Below are 19,272 nucleotides of genomic sequence, written 5' to 3'. Positions count from 1 at the left end.
TAAACTTCGCCCACGTTAAATCACATGGATCAAGTCATCCACTTTCGAAGAAGACTTGTCCGAGCCCGCAGCGACTCGCCCGCGCCCGTAGCGACTCACCCGCGCCCGCAACGACCTTCGCCCACGTCTTCAACAAACTTTATTAAGCCCATGAAGTTCGCCAAATAACTGTTTTGAGAGCTATTTTCAGGGGAATAACTGCTCTCCATTATCGCCTACTTTAATGGCCACTTAATTCACAATTAAGGGCGAAACTTTCTCTTTTAGTCTATAAAATAAGAGGAGATCATCCATTTTACAAGTTTGAAAGCCTTAGCCAAGAATACACACGCATAAAGAGATTATAATCGCACTAGCGATTCTTTCTATTGAGAGAAGCTAATGAGAGAAGACTGAGTTATCTTTCAAGCAAACCACCTCTTATAAATAGCAAAAGACCCGTCGTCTTAGTCGGTGCGTCAACGGAGTACAAGATCGACGCTCCATTGACACACAGAAAAAGAACCCTCCCCAGAAAATATAAAATTTTCTTTTATTTCACTCTTATTCTTTTTATTGTAATCAAGTTAATTACAATATTAAAAAGACGCGAAATAGGATGCCGACTCTGCTGGTGATTACCTTCTCCTCCAGTGAGAATGTTGTGTCGCATACTGACACTAAGACCCTCGGGTTTTTTGCTAAAACGTTGTTCATTAAATTTGACCAAACAAAGTTCAAGGAATTTATTTTCACGAACCAAATCTCTTCAACAGCAACTATACGTAGTTATCATAGAATTCGCCGCAGTGCGAATCTCGGGTGTAAAATGACCCACACGTGTAAAAAGGCTACCTTTGCTAAATGTAGTTTGAGTTTCACTGGAAGCCAAACGAACTTCGCCAAGAGCGAAGGAAATCCGATTCTCGACTCGAGCGGAGATCAAGATGTTGATCTCTTGCTTTAGTCTTTGACCCCTTTAGTAGTTCGATTTAAAGCGTTTTGCGACGTTCACTATGCTTCCCTGATAGAAGCTAAGAATAGGGGTAAATTCCTCATGAAAATTCCCTCAAGGAAATGATATTCATTGATGATTCTACCGGACAAAAACCTAGCCATCGTCGTCGTAAGCAACATTCGCTTTTCAAGGTCAAGACCAGCGAAGTTGACACCAATATTGATCTAAAAGAACTCATAACTCTAAAGAGAGCTCGCCAATGTTAGCATTGTGCGACCTTCAAAAGATTTGCCAATGCAAATGATCAGTCTTCAACAGTCTCGGTCATATGTTCCTGAGCTTTTAAGAGGTTCGGACTAAGTGACAACGATGTTCTTAAAGGGGTAAAATGCAAGTACTCACTGTCAACATGATAAGTGTTACTTTCAGAGATGAGGAAAGTACATATAGCTTGTCCGATCCAATATACTCTCTTGGCATTGAATACATACTACCACAAGCTGATGGCGTGTATCACAACACCAGGCTAAGAAGAAGAGCGACAATTCTTTTCGACTACTCTTCCATCCTAATGCAGACATCACAGTCTTCGTCTCAACTAAATCGACCCACTTCTAGCGACGCCAACTCTGCTATAGCATCAAATATAACCCTAGTTCAAGTCAAGAACAAAGGTGGAAGGTAGATATAACAGATCGAGAAGATATTCTCGCTGGCAACTCAAAAGGACACAGATGAGTGGATAGAACGTCTGGAAGAGATGATTAAACAACTCTTATTGACATCTCAACCTCAGCCAAATTTTTCAGAAGGGAAAAGACCAATCGGCGAAAATCCCTCTTATGTAAATCAATTACACCAAGATGACAATTCTGAACACGCAAGATCAGAAGCAACGCTACCTTTAAAGCCAAATAAGGAAGCAAATGCTTTCGAGAGTATTCAGAAGCAGCTCAATGTTCTTTCTTAACGAATAGAGCTTAAGAAGTTTGGAATCATTTGGATTTTGACCTTATCCCGTTAAGTGGGACATGATTCCCTACCCAATGATGTTCAAGCCACCTACGTTACATATATTTGATGGAAAAGGTTCTCTGAACCAACATATTTACTACTTCCATCAGCAAACTAGAAATGTAATGAGTACCAATACTACTAAGGTACGTATGTTTATTGGCACCCTTTAGGGGGTAGCTTTTGATTGGTTTCAAATTTTGCCCTAAGGTTCAATCAAATCTTGGGCAGATTTAGAATCAAAGTTCCTCTCATAATTCTACGAGGAGCAATCCATTGTTACCATAACCAAACTCCTTGTCGAGAAGCAAAGCGGAAGTGAGGCGGTTAGAGAATACATTGAGAGATACAACAATATGACATTGCGATGTCGAGACATGCCTCTACCGATGCTACTTCAAACTTGTCGTCATAGTTTCGTGGCACGAAGTAAAGCTCATATGGGTGTCGTTACTACCCACACTTGAAACAATTTGATAAAACAGGCTGTGATAGCAGAAAAATCATCAGAGTGTTTCGACAAGTTCGAGCCTCGCACCAACTTCAAGGGTAATAAAGGCAAACAAGGGGAGACGTCACAACCGAAAGCCAAACAGACTTTTGCAGTTAGAGTCTAGAATTTCAACAACCACCAGGAAAGAGAGCCAAGGAAGAACTTTTAGCAGAGTTATTCATTCAAGGATGAACATACAGTCAGTATCTTTTATGTACTCAACAAAGGGAATCGTTTGAAGCTCTCAGAAGTTCGATGCCCTGAAGAGGTCGAAAAGACAGATGACCTCAACTGCTTTTATCATTGAATGTTGGGGCACCCGACGAAAAACTGGTACATCCTCAATGATAATATCCAGATATTCGTTGAATCAAGGATCCTTAAGCTTAAGCCTGAGCAAAAGAAAGTCACTGTCAATATAGTGGCTCTCCAATTTGGCTCAATGCCAGAAATTCAAGCTCAAAACTGCGTTGAGAATGGAGGTGGTAAACTATGACCCCAGAACCAGCAAAGCGAAGGCTTGATCCCCCTCATCACGACGAGAGACGAATTAATGTGGGTGCATCATGACCTTCTTTCGAGATGAGAACTGGACTCTTTAGAAGTCCAAGAATAAGCGTAAGATGAAGACTTGCAACGCTATCTCCGTAATCATTAAAGAAGAATCTGTACACGTTATTTCACTCACTAACTCAAAGGGAGAGAAAGTGGTCATTATAGGAATCAGATTTGGCAAAGATTACTTAGGGAATTACAATTAGCTAGGAACGTCCAAACATCCTGAACCGGCTAAGCAAAAGAAGACTCAGTTCGATAAGGCCTTGCAGCGTCCTCCAAATGACCCTAAGGCCTCACTTAAATACGACATCATGGCTCAACTGACCAACACTCTAGCTCGTATGATCTTATTTGAACGTTTACGTTTGTCTAAGGACGCGAGAGAAGCTTTGAAAGGAGCCCTGAATGATATTGAGGCGTTCTTCGGCCGTATAACCGAACCTCGTCAAGATGAAGAATACGAGCAATGCTATCAGTGTCAACAGCAGACGCCTTATATCATCTTCACTCCGGAGGATATGCTTGTTAAAAATCACCATCACAACCGACCCCTTTACTACACTGGGTATATAGGGTCATCAAGGGTCGAGAGAATTCACATCGATCCAGGCTCCGCGTTGAGCATAATTTTGCGGAGGCTCTTGAGCTTTTTGGGAGTCCCCCTTCACAAGCTCTCAAAAACTTCTGCAATTATACTCGGCATCAACTTCAGCAATAGCCATCCTTTGGAAAGATCCGACTTAAGTGTCAGATCAAAAATTTAAAGGCGAAAGTGACTTGCTATGTCATCGATATCGAGACACTGTACAACCTTCTCCTCGGATGACCTTAGATCCATTCCAAGATGCTCATCCCTTCAACATTTCAGTAGTGTTTCAAATACATTGATGGATTGAGGGTCCGACAAAGAGTCGAGGCTGAAAAGCATCTCTTTAAGGGGGTGGAGAATTACTTCATCGACTCTCTTGCATGATGAAAATCATATGATCGAGATTGTCCTCCCCAATGATGAGGATAGCGGTAATGAAGCAGATGTTGAGCTCGATCCCATCGATGATTTAATTTGGGAGATAGATCCGCTTGTAATTATCCTAGAAGACCTTTGTATCGATCAATCCGTCGAAGATCAGGGCAACTGGATCTTTAATGAAGAAGTGTTTGCTTTCGACTAATCTTTAGACTCTTGAGTCTAAAATCTCAAGAGTCGAAAATTTGATGGCTAGGCTGGCTTCGGAATCAGCATTACATGTGCTGATATGCAAGTCGTGCTTCGCTTACAAACTAGACAACCCCGAGGATGCTACTTTCATAGTTCTTCCAAAAGGGTACACTTTGAATCCAATCATATTTGAAAAATTAAGACACTACACTTGTCCAACTCCGATGAAGAAGCTAAAGGAGCACCAGAATTCTCCCGGTACAACTAACAGTCTCAGCAGATTATGATAAAAATAGGATACAACCTCACTACGAAATAAGGGATGAACTTCAATAGAGGACTAAGAGTCCCTTTAATCCCTTTTAAACCAGAAGGTGAAATTTTTGATTCTTATAATCGAACCAAACAAGGACTCATGTACATTTTTCCCGAAGTCGAGCCTTGGAGTAATTCTTGCAATCGAACCAAACAGGACCAATATCTAATGACTTTCTAAGTAGTTTATTAGACATGTTCGATTAGGATTCCGACGTCAGCCTTGGAGTCTTGCGCTGTAAATTCATAGCTAACATTATCTCGTACGATCTAACCATGGATCTCAATAAATCTGAAGTATTCGAAGATCCTGAAGATGATTTATGGGCAAAGCAACTTAAGAAGCAATGGGAGTCACGTTTCAAAGCCAGAGAATCACCCACCGAAGATAAAGTAGTTCAAATCGACATAGACGACAAAATTAACCCCAAGCCCATCTTCATCAGCGAAATTCTATCGTCCGCTAAAAAAAACTCAGTTCTCCTTTAAGAATACATTGATGTCTTCGCCTGGAGCTACGAATACATGCCGGGTCTATACCCCAATGTGACTGTGTATCGTCTTAACATTAACCCTAGCGTTAAGCTGGTCAAGCAACAGCAACGACGTTTCCGTCCTGAGTTGATGGAACAGATCGAGAGGGGAATTCACAAAATCATTGAATACGGGTTCATATGTGAAGAAGAACATCCTGATTGGCTAGCTAACATCGTGTTGGTGATGAAGAAGAGCGGCAATATCTGAATCTGCATTGATTTTCGGGATCTCAACCTTGTTTGTCCGAAAGACGAGTTTTCTCTCCTTATCACGGATGTCATGGTTGACAACATGTGCTGGTTTGAGAGGATGTCATTCATGGATGTGTTTTCTGAATGCAATCAAATCAAAATGCATCTAGACGATCAAAAACACGAAGCATTCAGAACACCATTAGGAGTATTATGCTATACAGTAATGCCCTTTGTTCTGAAGAATGTTGGAGCTACTTATCAACGTGCTATGAACACACTTCCGTGAATATTTGCACAAAACAGTAGAGTGCTATGTCAATGATCTCGCAATCAAAAGTCGTCATAAATAAGATCACATTAGTGATTTGAGATTGATGTTCAAAATTATGCAAAAGTCTCAGCTCAAGATGAACCCAACCAAGTCTTTCCTGGGGGTATTATCAGGTAAATTTCTAGAATTTATTATAACATCTAAAGGTATACATGTCAATACCGAAAAGGTGAAAGCCATCCAAGAGATGCCACCTCCAAGGAATCTCAAAGAACTCAGAGGTTTATAAGGATGATTAGCATATATCCGTAGGTTTATCGCCAACTTCTCTGGAAAATGTCAACCGTTTCAACGACTCATGAAGAAATGTGTTTCGTTCGTCTAGGACGACACTTGTCAAGAAGCTTTCAACGAGACCAAGAGTTATCTCACAAAACCGTCGGTTCTAGCCACACCAGTATCAGGTAAATCATTTCTCATCTATGTCAGAGCAATGGACCACTCTTTTGGGGTAACTCTTGTTTGGAAGAATGACAATGGCCACGAGCAAGTCATTTATTACCTCAATTGGACTATGATTGGTGGCGAGGATCGCTACAATCTAGTCGAAAAAGAATGTTGAGCGCTGATCTTCACAATTCAAAAGATATAACACTACCTCACCGGCCAATCTATCCATATCATTTTAAGAGTTAATCCTTTACGGATACTCATGACGAAACTCAGATCATTAAATTCCATGTTAGCAAATACTGCTCTCACAATACGACATGATATTTGTGCTATAAAAACCAGTAAGGGTCAAGCAATAGCCGACTTTTTAGCGGAGCATCCTATCCCCGAGTCTTCTAAACTCTATGAAGACATCCCGAAAGAAGTCTTTGATTCGAATATTACTACAGACCATCAGATATGGTAACTGTACTTCGACGACACGACACAACCATAAAGGAGCAATTGTCGCAGGAGTGCGGGTAGTGCTGATTGATCCCTATGGGCATGTTCTTTCTTGAGCCTACTCATTAACCAAGCCATGTTCTAACAATGTAGCCGAGTATAATGCCCTTATAATCGGCCTACAACTCGCTTAAGACATGGGTGTCAAATATCTTGAAGCCCATGGTGATTCCAAGCTGATCATGAATTAGATCAAAGGAGTATGAGGTTTGTCATAATGACCTCATACCCTACCATAAAGCGGCAACAAAGCTTGCTTAGTCATTCGAAGGTTTCTCCATCAGCTATGTAGCTCGCCTCGAAAACACTCATATGGACGCTTTGGCGTCCCTTGCAACCACACTTGCATTGGCACCCAAATCAATTAGGCGTATCATCGTGGCTTTCCATCAATTATGCTCCCCCAAAGTAAATTCTTGAAGCAAACAAAGTGCATGGCATGCCAACTCACTTTGAAGATAATGATTGGCGGTTCCAAATCATCGACTACATCTTGTACGGATACTACCTGATAGTCTGAAGCAAGCAGACTCTATTCAAAGAAGGGATCCACGCTTTTTATATGATTCTGCTACATCGATGTTATATCGACGGTCTTTTGATGGTATTGCTGCTCTGATGCTTATCACCAAGTGAAGTTCGAGAAGCATTAAAGCAAGCCCACGACGGTGCATGGAACTCATCAATCCGGTCCTAAACTTTAGGACCAACTTCGTCATCTAGGTTATTACTACCCGACAATGATAGCAGATGTGGTAGCATTGCTAAATGATGTCATGCGTGTTAAGTCCATACCGATTTCCTACATCAATCTCTAGAGGAGTTACATCCGATCGTTACCTCATGGCCATTTGAAGTATGGAGCATGGACATCATCGGGCTGATCAGTCCGCCGTTCGCTAAAGGCGATCGATTCGTCCTGACTATTACAGATTACTTCTCCAAATAGACCAAAGATGTTCCCCTCAAAGAAGTCAAGACATCTCAAGTGATCAAATTCTTGAGATGCCACGTGATCTACCGATTTGGTGTTCCTAGATGAATCATTCACGATAACGATCCCTAATTCATTAGTCGACCGTTCTCAAATTCTACAAGTTTAGAATTCAATATGTGGCTTCCACAACTTACAACCCAACTACTAATAGTCTAGCTGAAGCTTTTAACAAAACCATCATTAAATTTCTGAAGAAGCTAGTCTCTTTCAACAAATGAGATTGGGACAAGAAACTCGAAGAGTGTTTATGGGCATATCGAACAATGGTTCGTACTCCCATTGGCTTGACGCCATTTTCCTTGGTCTACGGATGTGAAGGCTTAATCCCTTCAGAGATTCAAGTACCATCATTGAGAATCGTCATTGCTAAGAAGATGATAGTTGAATAACATTATCAAAAGCGCCTCCAAGAACTAGAAGCGCTACATGAACTGAGACTTCAAACTCAACAAAGAATCGAGATTTACCAATCATGGATTTCGAGAGCCTTCCAACAGGAGAATTAAAGAAAGATCCTTTAAAGAAGGCGACCTGATCTTAACTTTATCGATCCATGGTCATGACGCATAAGACTAAAGGCAAATTCTAACCCAAATGGAAAGGTCCGTTTATAGTAGAGATAGTCTACTCAAATGGAATATATCGTCTAATTGACTAAAATGATAATAGGCTTATGACGCTAATCAACGGGAAGTTTCTCAAAAAATATTGCTCTTAATTCTGGTCAATATCATCTCCCAAAAAAATCTTGGTCACATTTAAGTTTCCACCTCTGACCAGAGATGTTGATCTTCTTGATTCAAAATCTAATCAAAATCCCTAATAAATCATCAAATTAACATCACACCTCTGCTTGACTCCAAAAACATTATGACTGTCATATTAACATTACACTTCTAAACAGTATCAATTCAATCAAACCGTCATGTTAACATTACACCTTTGAACGGTTTCTCACGATCTGAATGGTTAACATTACACCTCTGTCAGACCATTTCGTTGACTGGTTAACATTACACCTCTGTTGGCCTATCGTAGCAAATTTGACTGGTTAACACTACAACTCAGTCAATACGCTCTTATCAAAAATCAATCCGTTAACATTATACTTCCATCGATTTCCAACCATTAAGTTAACAATATACTTCCAAACAATAGTCGTCCTTTGGACTCTTTCAAACCGACCGATTAACACTACACCTCTGTTGGTCACTCCCTTTAGCACACTTCTGTCAAAATTCCTTAGTATTGTTATATTAACACTACACTTTTGAACGGTAGTAATTTTGCAAACCCGATATGTTAACATTACACCTTTATCAGTTTGATTCTGTCGATCGGTTAACATTACACCTCTGTCGACTTTCCTTATTGTTATGTTAACACTACACATCTAAACAGTCCCTTGGACTTACACCTCTAGCAGTCCCTTTTCGAATTGATATGTTAACATTACACCTCTGTGGTTAAACTATTTCTTAACCTCCAATGGAATTATAAGTTTAAATTTTTTCCTAACCGTCGATGGAATTATGAGATTAAATTATTTCCTGACTTCTGATTGGTATGCGAGGTTAAATTATTTCCTATATCTTGATGAGTATACAAGTATAAACTGCTTCTCTATGCTCCAACAGATACATGAGTATAAACTGTTTCCTACACTCTTAACTACACAAGAGCCTAAACTGTGGACACTATGGATCTCCCTAGCTTGGTCGAGATGATGGAATACTCCAGCTACGTACGAGTATAAACTATGGTTAAACTTCCGGCTACACTAGCAGTTACGCCAACATTCGACTACACTAGCAGTTACGCCAACATTCGACTACACTCCAGTAGTTAAGCCAACATCCAGCTACACTCTAACAGTTACGCCAATATCCAGTTATGCTCCATCAGCTATGTAGGCATTCAGATACGCTCTTGCAGCTTTTCTCCAAATATGGGTTCCAAACACAGAATTGAATGGAATCTCAACAATAAGCACTTCAAAATACAACCTAGCATTCTACCAAGATGAGTCAAACAACGAAAAACCATGTTGAACAGTACACCTATGGCAGCCAAATAGTCAAATGTAAATATTTTAGCCTAAAAAAGATGACTAAAACTACGTTCAACAATATATCTCTGGCGATTACCCAAAGTATTTTGTTCCCTATAACAAGTCTGAATATAGGATCACGAAAACTTTTTTTTTTTTGGGGGGGGGGAGTCTTGTAGATGGTTAAAATATACTCTATTGGACTAATGTTGAGTTTGTGTCCAAGAAGTAAACACCAATGGGCTAAACACTTAAGATGGGCTCAAGGATAGTGTTCACTTGGATCATATGTGAACATGACTACATTCGAGCCAAAGAGGACATGAGTCCGAGTCAATCCTCAAGAAGGACTCAAGGTAGCGTCCTCAAGTCGGCGGAGTCAATAAACGAGCTCAAGTTGGGTTTCGAGTCAAATCTAAACTTATCAGCGAAGCTCGCCCAAGCTATAGCAAAGCTCGCCCAAGTCATATTGAAGCTCGCTTTCAAGATCAAGTCAAATTGAAGCTTCTAGCCAAACTCGCCCAAAACGAGCTTTGCCCAAATAGTCTACATGGACACATAACGAAGTTCATTGAAGACAGCAAAGTTCGTTGAATCCAAAGCCGCAAAGAGCCTCGCCAAACAGCCCATATCGACTTGACTCGATCAAATCAAAAGTGAGTTGACTCCCAAAACACTTCTCACAAGGAGTCGTCTCTTCTCTCCCGGCCGAATCGAGAACTTTTTAGGCAGACTAAAAAGACGGTACTTTTCGTCCTTCTCATAAAGAGTCGTCCCTTCTTGGCTATAGGCCGAATCGTCCATTCTTGCTAGGTCAAGTCATCTCTTCTCACCGGGCCGAGCCGGAAGGTGTCATCAGTCGGCCAAATCTAGAGTCGAATTCTGTGTTAAATTCAAACTCATGGTGAAGTTCGCCAGCCAATGAACTCTGCTCATGTCAACTCAAGTGGACCAAGTCATCCACTTGCGAAGAAGACTCGCTCACGTCCACAGCGACCCTCACCTACGCCTGCAGCGACCTTCGCCCACGTCTTTAGTGAACTTTACTAAGCCCGTGAAGTTCACTAAATAGCCGTTTGAGAGCTATTTTCGGGGGAATAACTGCTCATTATTTCCTACTTTAATGACTATTTATTTCCTGCTCAATGAACTTTCTCTTTTAGTCTATAAAAAGAGGAGATCATCCATTTTACAAGTTCGGAAGCCTTAGCCAAGAATACACACGAATAAAGAGATTATAATCATACTTACGATTCTTTTTATTGAGAGAAGCTGCTAAGAGAAGGCTGAGTTATCTTCAAAGCAATCCACCTCTTATAAACAACAAAAGATTCATCGTCTTAGTCGGTGCATCAATGGAGTACAAGATTAACGCTCCATCGGCACACAGAAAAGAAATCTCCCCATGAAGTATAAAAATTTTCTTTGTTGCACTCTTATTCTTGTTGTTGTAATCCGAGTTAATTACAATATTAAAAAAGCCCAAAACAGTGTGGAGGTGAGAATACCAGAGGAGGAGATGATAGAGGTGGAGGAGATGGTGGTGGAGATGAAGAAGGCGGTGAGGATACAAATGGAGGTTGAGATGGCGATGGACGAGGAAGTGAAAATACCAACGGAGGAGAGAATGGCGGATGAGATGAAGGTGATGGGGAGGAGAGAGAGGGGGGAGGGGTAGGAGATGGCGATGGACGACGAAGTGAAAATACCAACGGAGGGGTGGAGAGAATGGTGCGAGGAGCATCGAAGCGTGCAGTGAGGCGGGGGGGAGGGGGGAGGGTAAAAAGGTAATTTCCGACTCATGATTAGTGGTAAGCCAACCATGGTTTATGGTTTTGAATGGTAAACTTAACAAAAGGACTAATATCAACACATTGACATAATGTGAGGGACTAATATTAAAATATGAAGATTTAGGAGATTAATATCAAAATACCCATGATTTAAGGGACTAGTATCTTATATCGTATATATTGATCATGGTCTGGGATTTTTATAAGTTATAGCAGCAAAGAATATTTTCCATGCAATAGTAAAAAAATTAGCAAGTTAATGTTTTAAATTTATTAACAGATAAATAGAAATTATATTGTACCAAAGTGGATCTACACCCCTAGCTCGAATAAAATTATTATATTTCTTTTGTAAATATGTCTCTGCTAATATTGTGCAATAGCTAAAACTATATTGTTGCCGTTTTTGTCACATGCATTCTGCTCATGCAATTCAACCAGTTAAATTGAAGGACCACCTGGGATATAGGATTGGGCCTCTACACGGCTGCTAAAACTTATGATAGATTAGGGAATTTTTAGCACCTATTTGAGTTACAACGTTTAAGATATTTTCTTATTTCACTTCATGGTAGTGAAAACTTTGACTGGATATCCTTTTTTTTTTGTTTCCTTATGATTTTAGTTTTTTCCTTTACTTGTTAAAGTCATTATTTGATTTGATCTTGCAGGCATCACAGGTCATCCTCTTCAAGCTTACATATTCATGGGACCGATTTACTATCAGAAATTGAAACATATGGTAAACTCTATCCTTGATTTTTAACTTATATCCCTGATAAATGAGTCTTTTCACTTCAATATTATGTCGGGTAATTAGTTTCATTCCTTCTGCTCTATAAGGAACATATATCTTTATTCTTTTGATTCTTCAAACAAATGTTTTGTAATCTCAAATAAATTACGTTAATGGAAGCTAGTAATGATGACAGTTAGATTTTGTCAAAGATAATGACAACCTTTTGAGTAATATTCAAATGTTATGTCACAATCTCTTGCCAATTAAACTCTTTTTAAGCAGTCTGATTTGTATGCCAGGATTATAGTGATCCCCAATACAATTTGTATCTGTCAGACTGTCTGTTTCCTCGTATCTGGTACTTTTGTTTAGATAACATTTGATATAGCTATTAAACTGTTCAGATCGTCCTTTTTTTCTGGGGCAAGTATTCAGTATAAATGTTGCTGTAGCCATCTTCCACAGGTCTATTTATAAGAGAAAAAACGAAAATTGAGTAGAAAAAAGAATTATTTATATATTCATGATATATTCATTTCATTAGATGTAGTCTCTTCTTATCTTTATGTTATAACTTTTCCTGTGATTCACAGGTTTTGGATAAGATGCATGCACGAGCTAGGGGACCTCGTGTGACTCTCACTAGACAGCCAACAGAAGGAAGAAGTCGAGATGGAGGTTGATAAAAAATATTTTTTGTTTTTGCTAAAACTTTAATCTGCTGTAACTTATATATTTGCAGTTCATTTGTGGATTATCTGTTGATAATTATTCAAATTTCAGGACTACGAGTAGGAGAAATGGAACGGGATTGTTTGATTGCATATGGAGCTAGTATGTTAATCTACGAGCGTCTAATGCTATCAAGTGACCCCTATCAAGTTCAGGTAGCAACAAGCTTTCCCCTGTTCTTTGTTTTAGTTAAAACTTCCCAGATCCAATAGCGTTTCTCTTTAAATTGTTAGGAAACATTCTAAGGTCTATTTCATCTGTTCATAGCTCAACAAACTACCAGTCTCTTAAATTGTCTAATGTTGAAGGATGAAGTGTGTTACATGAGATAATATCATAATTTTCTAAAATAAACATTTCCCCAAGCTCCTAATATAAGGAATTTGGGAAGAGAATAACAGTGGAAACAGAGAGAAGGTAGTCTGGAGATTTTAGGTTAGCTTAAGCATTGGAAGCTATAATATAAACTCCTTAAACTTGATCATTCGACAGTGAACATTACTCTTACTTGAGTCATCTTTTTTTATTTCTCTGCAGGTTTGCAGGAAATGTGGTTTGTTGGGCTACTACAATTACAAGTTGAAGACTGCCTTCTGTTCTTCATGCAGAACTGGCGAAAACGTTGCCACTATGATGCTGCCATATGCTTGCAAGCTTCTATTTCAGGTAGAAATATTCTCTTTACATGGATCTATATGTGCACAACTGCACTAAAAATAATAATAATAATAATAAAGAAAAGATTAATAACTTTCAGGTATCCTGAGGTACGGTATAGTTGCGTGGGTAACCATGTATTTTGGATATCTACGTGGGTAACCTTGAGACTAATTGTATCTACATGTTAACCTTGAGAAAGAAAACTAAACGAACTCCAAGGTCACTCGTATAATTACAATTAATAATTTCAGGATTAATCGTATAGAAACGCATAGTCTAGAGTCACTTGTGTCATTACACCAGCCATAGGGTACCCAACATATTAAATATCGAATAGCAAAATAAAAATTGGACGGCTAAAATCTATATCGGACTACGGAAATGGGGAAAATAGGGGATATGTAAAAAAAATATTGGGGTGTCATATCGGATGATGTTCATACATAACATTGTAAAATGTAATCTAAACACATTAATGTAATCTAAACTTAAGAAATTGCATCATAATATATGTTTATGGTTCGGGAAAGCTGAGAGTGGAGAGATTTGGGAGACGGATTGTGGCTTTTGTGGCTTTTATTGGTTTAGGTTTGGGCTTTTTTTTTAATTTGATTGTGGGTTTGCGTTCGGGTTCATAAACCTGACCCAAATCCCACAATCAAAATAAAAATAACCAGATTTTTCCATTATCGTCATGGTAAGGTCCTTAACCCGATATATCGGCTAATATAGCGATATATTGGCCGATATTTAATACATTGAGGTACCTGAATGTAATTAATCCAACAAAAAGACTAAGTTAACCTAGTTGTTGTGTTCCAGGAACTACAATCAATGAACGTTGTTCCCCGTCTGAGATTGGCAGAAGTATGATCAATGAGGGTGGCTAATTGCAGATTCAGGCAAGTAGCAGTAAGATGTGCCGTTTGAGATTGGCAGAAGTATGATCAATGAAGGTGGCTAATTGTAGATTCAGTCAAATATCAGTAAGAGAAGGGAGCAGTTCCAAAGCATTGGCATTGGAGACATTGGAAATCTCTTGCCTTTCGAGGATTATGAGGAAATAAACGATTGCCTGAAGCAAGAGTATCGTCATTGATCCCCCTTAAAGAAAAGAAAAGAAAAGAAAGCAAGAGCATCATTCAAATATAGTTGTTTGTAGCTATAAAATTTTGTTGTATAGGACACCATCTTTTATTTGTTCTTTTCTATCTGTGTAACGGGGTGGTGAGCAAGGATGGATGAATAATTATCAAATAGTTTGATTATTATGCGTGCAATTCGATTCTGAAGATCATCCAAGGGAAATCAAAACATAAACTAACTCTATTTTTATTCCTTTGTTTATCAAATATACATTTAAATTTTGATTACTCGTAGCTTCTGAAATTATACATGATAGCGTTTTAACTTTCCTTACATCTTTCTCATTGTTTAGTTTCGTATTAATTTTGTGAGACTTGATAGATTTCTCTAACGAATTATTCAAACTACATAATTATAAAGGATTTTTTTTTCATTTTCAGTTTGAAATTCCATTTTGACGAATTAAATTCCTTATAAAAATAGGAGAACCTCCCTACAAAAAAATGTATCTTTTTAATTAACAGTCTACTGTTCATAAACGACAAAACAAAATAGTAATCAAAAATATAGTTTGATATTCAAATGGATATTTGATTAATATAGGAAGGGTGTTCATTTTTGTATTTGGATAAAAAAAGAATTTAGAGAAGGATATTCAGAGTTGGGATCAAACCCTAACTTAAGTCAGCACCGCGCAGCAACAATTTCAGCCTAAACTGGAACCTTGGAATTACATAAATGAAACTTCATTACAATATAGTATGTGTTCTCTTCTGCAATATTGGCATTCTTGCCTTGTCTTGAATTTTGATTGTGATGGGAAGATATTGCATCTAAAAGAAAATACAACAATCCAGTTGTTTTAAAACAATGAATACTCGCATTGGACAAGAATGCTTGGCATGACTTTGATATGAATAGAAAAACTGTATTCTACAACCCTGCACCCTTAATATTAAGGGTTTTTTATTTCTAGGCCCATTTGTTTACTCAACTTTACCTATAAACCCAATCATTATTTTTTGTATTCTTAAACCCAATTTTCTTTTTGTTTTTGCCTTTAAACCCAATTTCTAAAATACAGTATATACAGCACTTGTATTTATACACAAATATGATAAAACCCCAAAATACCCCTTTTAATACCCCACTTAAACCAGTCCCCCCCTCTCTCTCCTCATTTTCCTTCTTCCTCAAATCTTCGTCTTCCTCCTTCTTCCTCAAGTCTTTGTCTTCCTCCTCCGATCCCACCTCTCATGCCCCCTCCAAGAAATCGAAGAAGAAAGGAAGAAAGGCCCATGAAACCAGTCCCCCATCTCTCTCCTCATATAAACCAGTGCCCAGTGCCCCTCTCTCTCTCCCCTCATTTCCCCCTTCTCAACTCTCTGCCCTAATTGAAAAACTGAAACCCCCCATTCTCGTGACCGTCTCCGTCACCGTTGCCGTCATCCTCCGTCGTCGCCGTGAGATGTCTCTCGCAGTCGTCGTCGCCTGTCGTCTTCGCAGTGATCAATCGCCGTCGTCGTTGCCCGTCATCGCCCGTCGTCATCGCCCGACTCAGCTCTCATCGACGACTCCGTGCTGGTGAGCACCATTGGAAATTTCATTGGATTTTTTGACTTAGTTGGAGAGAATTGGTTTTGTACCATACGTAAGGTGCTTTAGATTTTTAGTTAAAGCAATCTCCCTGTACGAAGATGATTACAAGTCGATTCCAAGAATAAAATACCATTTCATTTGTAAAAGGGGAATCACTAAGTGTGAGTTGTTTCAGATGCGCACTAAAATGTATTTTTACTTTCTCCTCAGCTGGACTAGGGTGGATAACTTTCTGAGTATGATGAACCAATGACAGCGTTTACGATGAGAAATAATACAGCTTAAAATTTCTTCTTTACCTCAATGTTGAACTATGTTGTTGCATTTCTTGGTATGATGAGAATCAGGTGATTATGAGTATTTTTCTTGAAGTTTTGGACGGACAGATAGATAGCTCTATGTTTTTGCTCATCATCACCCATTTGTGCATGTGTTATATTGATAGTGCAAACATTTGAACTTGCAGTAGCTTGGATTGCGGGGTGTTCTTGATGGCATACATGTTTAGCCTCGTTTCCGGGCAACCAATGTCCATTAACCAAAAGGATTGTGCAAGACATAGAGCTCGTATCGTTGCTCTATTTCTATCTGAAGGTATATTTTTCGTTAAGTGTAATGTTCATTGAACCGCTTATATTTGCTCTATTATTCTTTTGATCCGCTTATATTTTGCTTTCAGGAAATCAATGTGATCTTCAAGACCAATTCCCTGAATGCTAGATGCCAATTGTGATATCCAATATTTGTTTTGTAAAGTATTTGTATAAATATACTTTTGGGTCGTTGTATATAGTTTGTCAATTGCATTTGAATTTGAATGGCCGTTGTAGTGTGTTTTTTGAGTCTGCACTTGAATGGCCGTTGTATATGGTTTGTCAATTACTTTTGGGTCGTTGTATATACTTTTCGGTCGTTGTATATAGTTTGCCAATTGTGATGGTCTGGTTGGTATTTTACTTGCTCTGGGTTGTATTTTAGTTCTGTTGTCCGCATGAATTAGGTGCTCTGGTTGGTATTTTAATGTTTTGTCAATTGCTTTGGTTGATGACAAGCTGAGGAGCTAAACAGGATGTTTGCCAAGACTTGGATCATCGCATTATTTGTTTTACATTAAATCATTGTAAGTGTAGCGGGTTACACTGTAAGTATAACGGGTTACATTGTAAGTGTAGCGGGTTATCATGTAAGTGTAGCGGGTTACACTGCAAGTGTAGTGAGTTATCTTGTAAGTATAGCGGGTTACACTGTAAGTGTAGCGGGTTATATTATAAGTGTAGCAGGTTATCCTCCAAGTGCAGTGGGTTACACTGTAAGTGTAGCGGGTTATACTGTAAGTGTAGCAGGTTATCCTCCAAGTGCAGTGGGTTACACTGTAAGTGTAGCGGGTTATACTGTAAGTGTAACGGGTTATCATGTAAGTGTAGCGGGTTACACTACAAGTGTAGTGAGTTATCCTGTAAGTGTAGCGGGTTACACTGTAAGTGTAGCGGGTTATACTGTAAGTGTAGCAGGTTATCCTTCAAGTGTAGTGGGTTACACTGTAAGTGTAGCGGATTATACTGTAAGTGTAACAGGTTATCCTGTAAGTGTAGCGAGTTACACTGTAAGTATAGCGGGTCAGTGTAGCGGGTTATTCTGTAAGCGTAGCGGGTTACACTGTAAGTGTAGCGGGTTACACTATAAGTATAGCGGGTTACACTGAAGTGTAGCGGGTAATCCTGTAAGTTTGCCTTGAAGATTGTATGGAACCTGTAGAAAATTTTGTTTATAAAGAGTTGGAGAGTCTGGAGCTTGCCTTGAAGATTGTGAAAGAGAAATTGCTGGGTAGAGTTAATGGAGTCAGTTATGCTATATGTACATTTTGAAGATTTGTACAATTTTGAAGATTTGTAACATTTTGTAAAGTTTGGAGCTTGCCTTGAATATAATATCAGTTATATTATGTATATTTTGAAGATTTGTAACATTTTTGAAAGCCTGGAGCTTGCCTTGAATATATGATCAGTTATGCTATGTATGTTTTGAAGATTTGTAACATTTTAAAAAGTCTGGAGCTTGCCTTGAATATATGATTAGTTATGCTAAGTATATTTTGAAGATTTGTGTAATTTTGGAGTTTGATTTATAACATATTGTTTCAGGTTGTAAGTTTTTGAAAGTAGATAATGAAATTGTTGTTAGTGCAATTTCGTTATTGTGGAATTTTGTGGAATTTTGGACTTTGTAAGACTGGAATTTTGTGTAATTTTGTGAGTACTATTTTGTGGAATTTTGTGTAATTTTATGAGTGTTATTTTGTTCTTGTGTAATTTTGTGAGTGCAACCAAGCGTGATAAACTGCAAATCTCTTTGATTGTAAGTGTAGCGTGATAAATTTAAAGTGTAACGTGATAACCTGTAAGTGTAGCGTGGTAGACTGTAAGTGTAGCGTGATAGACTGAAAGTGTAGCGTGATAGACTGTAAGTGTAGCATGATAAATTCAAAGTGTAGCGTGATAACCTAAAAGTGTAGCGTGATAGACTGAAAGTGTAGCATGATAAACTATAACCCGCTACACTTACAGTGTAACCCGCTACACTTACAGTGTAACCCTCTACACTTACAGGATAACCCGCTACACTTATAGGATAACTCGCTACACTTACAGTGTAACTCGCTACACTTACAGGATAACCCGCTACACTTACAGTGTAACCCGCTATACTTACATAATAACCCGCTACACTTACAGTGTAACCTGCTACACTTACAGGATAACCCGCTACACTTACAGTGTAACCCGCTACACTTACAGTGTAACCCGCTACACTTACAGGATAACCCGCTACACTTGCAGTGTAAACCGCTACACTTGCAGTATAACCCGCTACACTTGCAGTGTAACCCGCTGCACTTGCAGTGTAACCCGCTGCACTTGCAGTGTAACCCGCTGCACTTGCAGTGTAACCCGCTACACTTGCAGTGTACCCGTACCCCGCTACACTTGCAGTATAACCCGCTACACTTTAGTATAACCCGCTACACTTACAGTGTAACCCGCTACACTTACAGTGTAACCCGCTACACTTACAGTGTAACCCACTACACTTGGAGGATAACCCGTTATACATACAGTGTAACCCGCTACACTTACAGTGCAACCCGCTACACTTATAGTGTAACCCGCTACACTTACAGGAT

The 19,272-nt window shown here is 39.0% G+C and overlaps 1 protein-coding gene across 1 annotated transcript in view; it reads left to right on the top strand.

Moving 5' to 3' along the window:
* LOC109839980 (DNA-directed RNA polymerase III subunit 2) overlaps window positions 1–14,739 on the top strand; it is a 60,699-nt gene extending 45,960 nt beyond the window's left edge. The window contains exons 36-40 of the mRNA XM_020408459.1: window positions 11,947–12,017; window positions 12,608–12,692; window positions 12,798–12,901; window positions 13,284–13,412; window positions 14,229–14,739. Coding sequence (XP_020264048.1) covers window positions 11,947–12,017; window positions 12,608–12,692; window positions 12,798–12,901; window positions 13,284–13,412; window positions 14,229–14,279 — 440 coding nt within the window. The 3' untranslated portion in view covers window positions 14,280–14,739. The remainder of the gene's footprint in view (window positions 1–11,946; window positions 12,018–12,607; window positions 12,693–12,797; window positions 12,902–13,283; window positions 13,413–14,228) is intronic.

This window comes from Asparagus officinalis, chromosome 1, assembly GCF_001876935.1.
Source record: "Asparagus officinalis chromosome 1, Aspof.V1, whole genome shotgun sequence".
Classification (NCBI taxonomy): Eukaryota; Viridiplantae; Streptophyta; class Magnoliopsida; order Asparagales; family Asparagaceae; genus Asparagus; species Asparagus officinalis.
The sequence above is the reverse complement of the archived record's forward strand: the minus strand, read 5'-3'. Positions and strand labels throughout refer to the sequence as shown.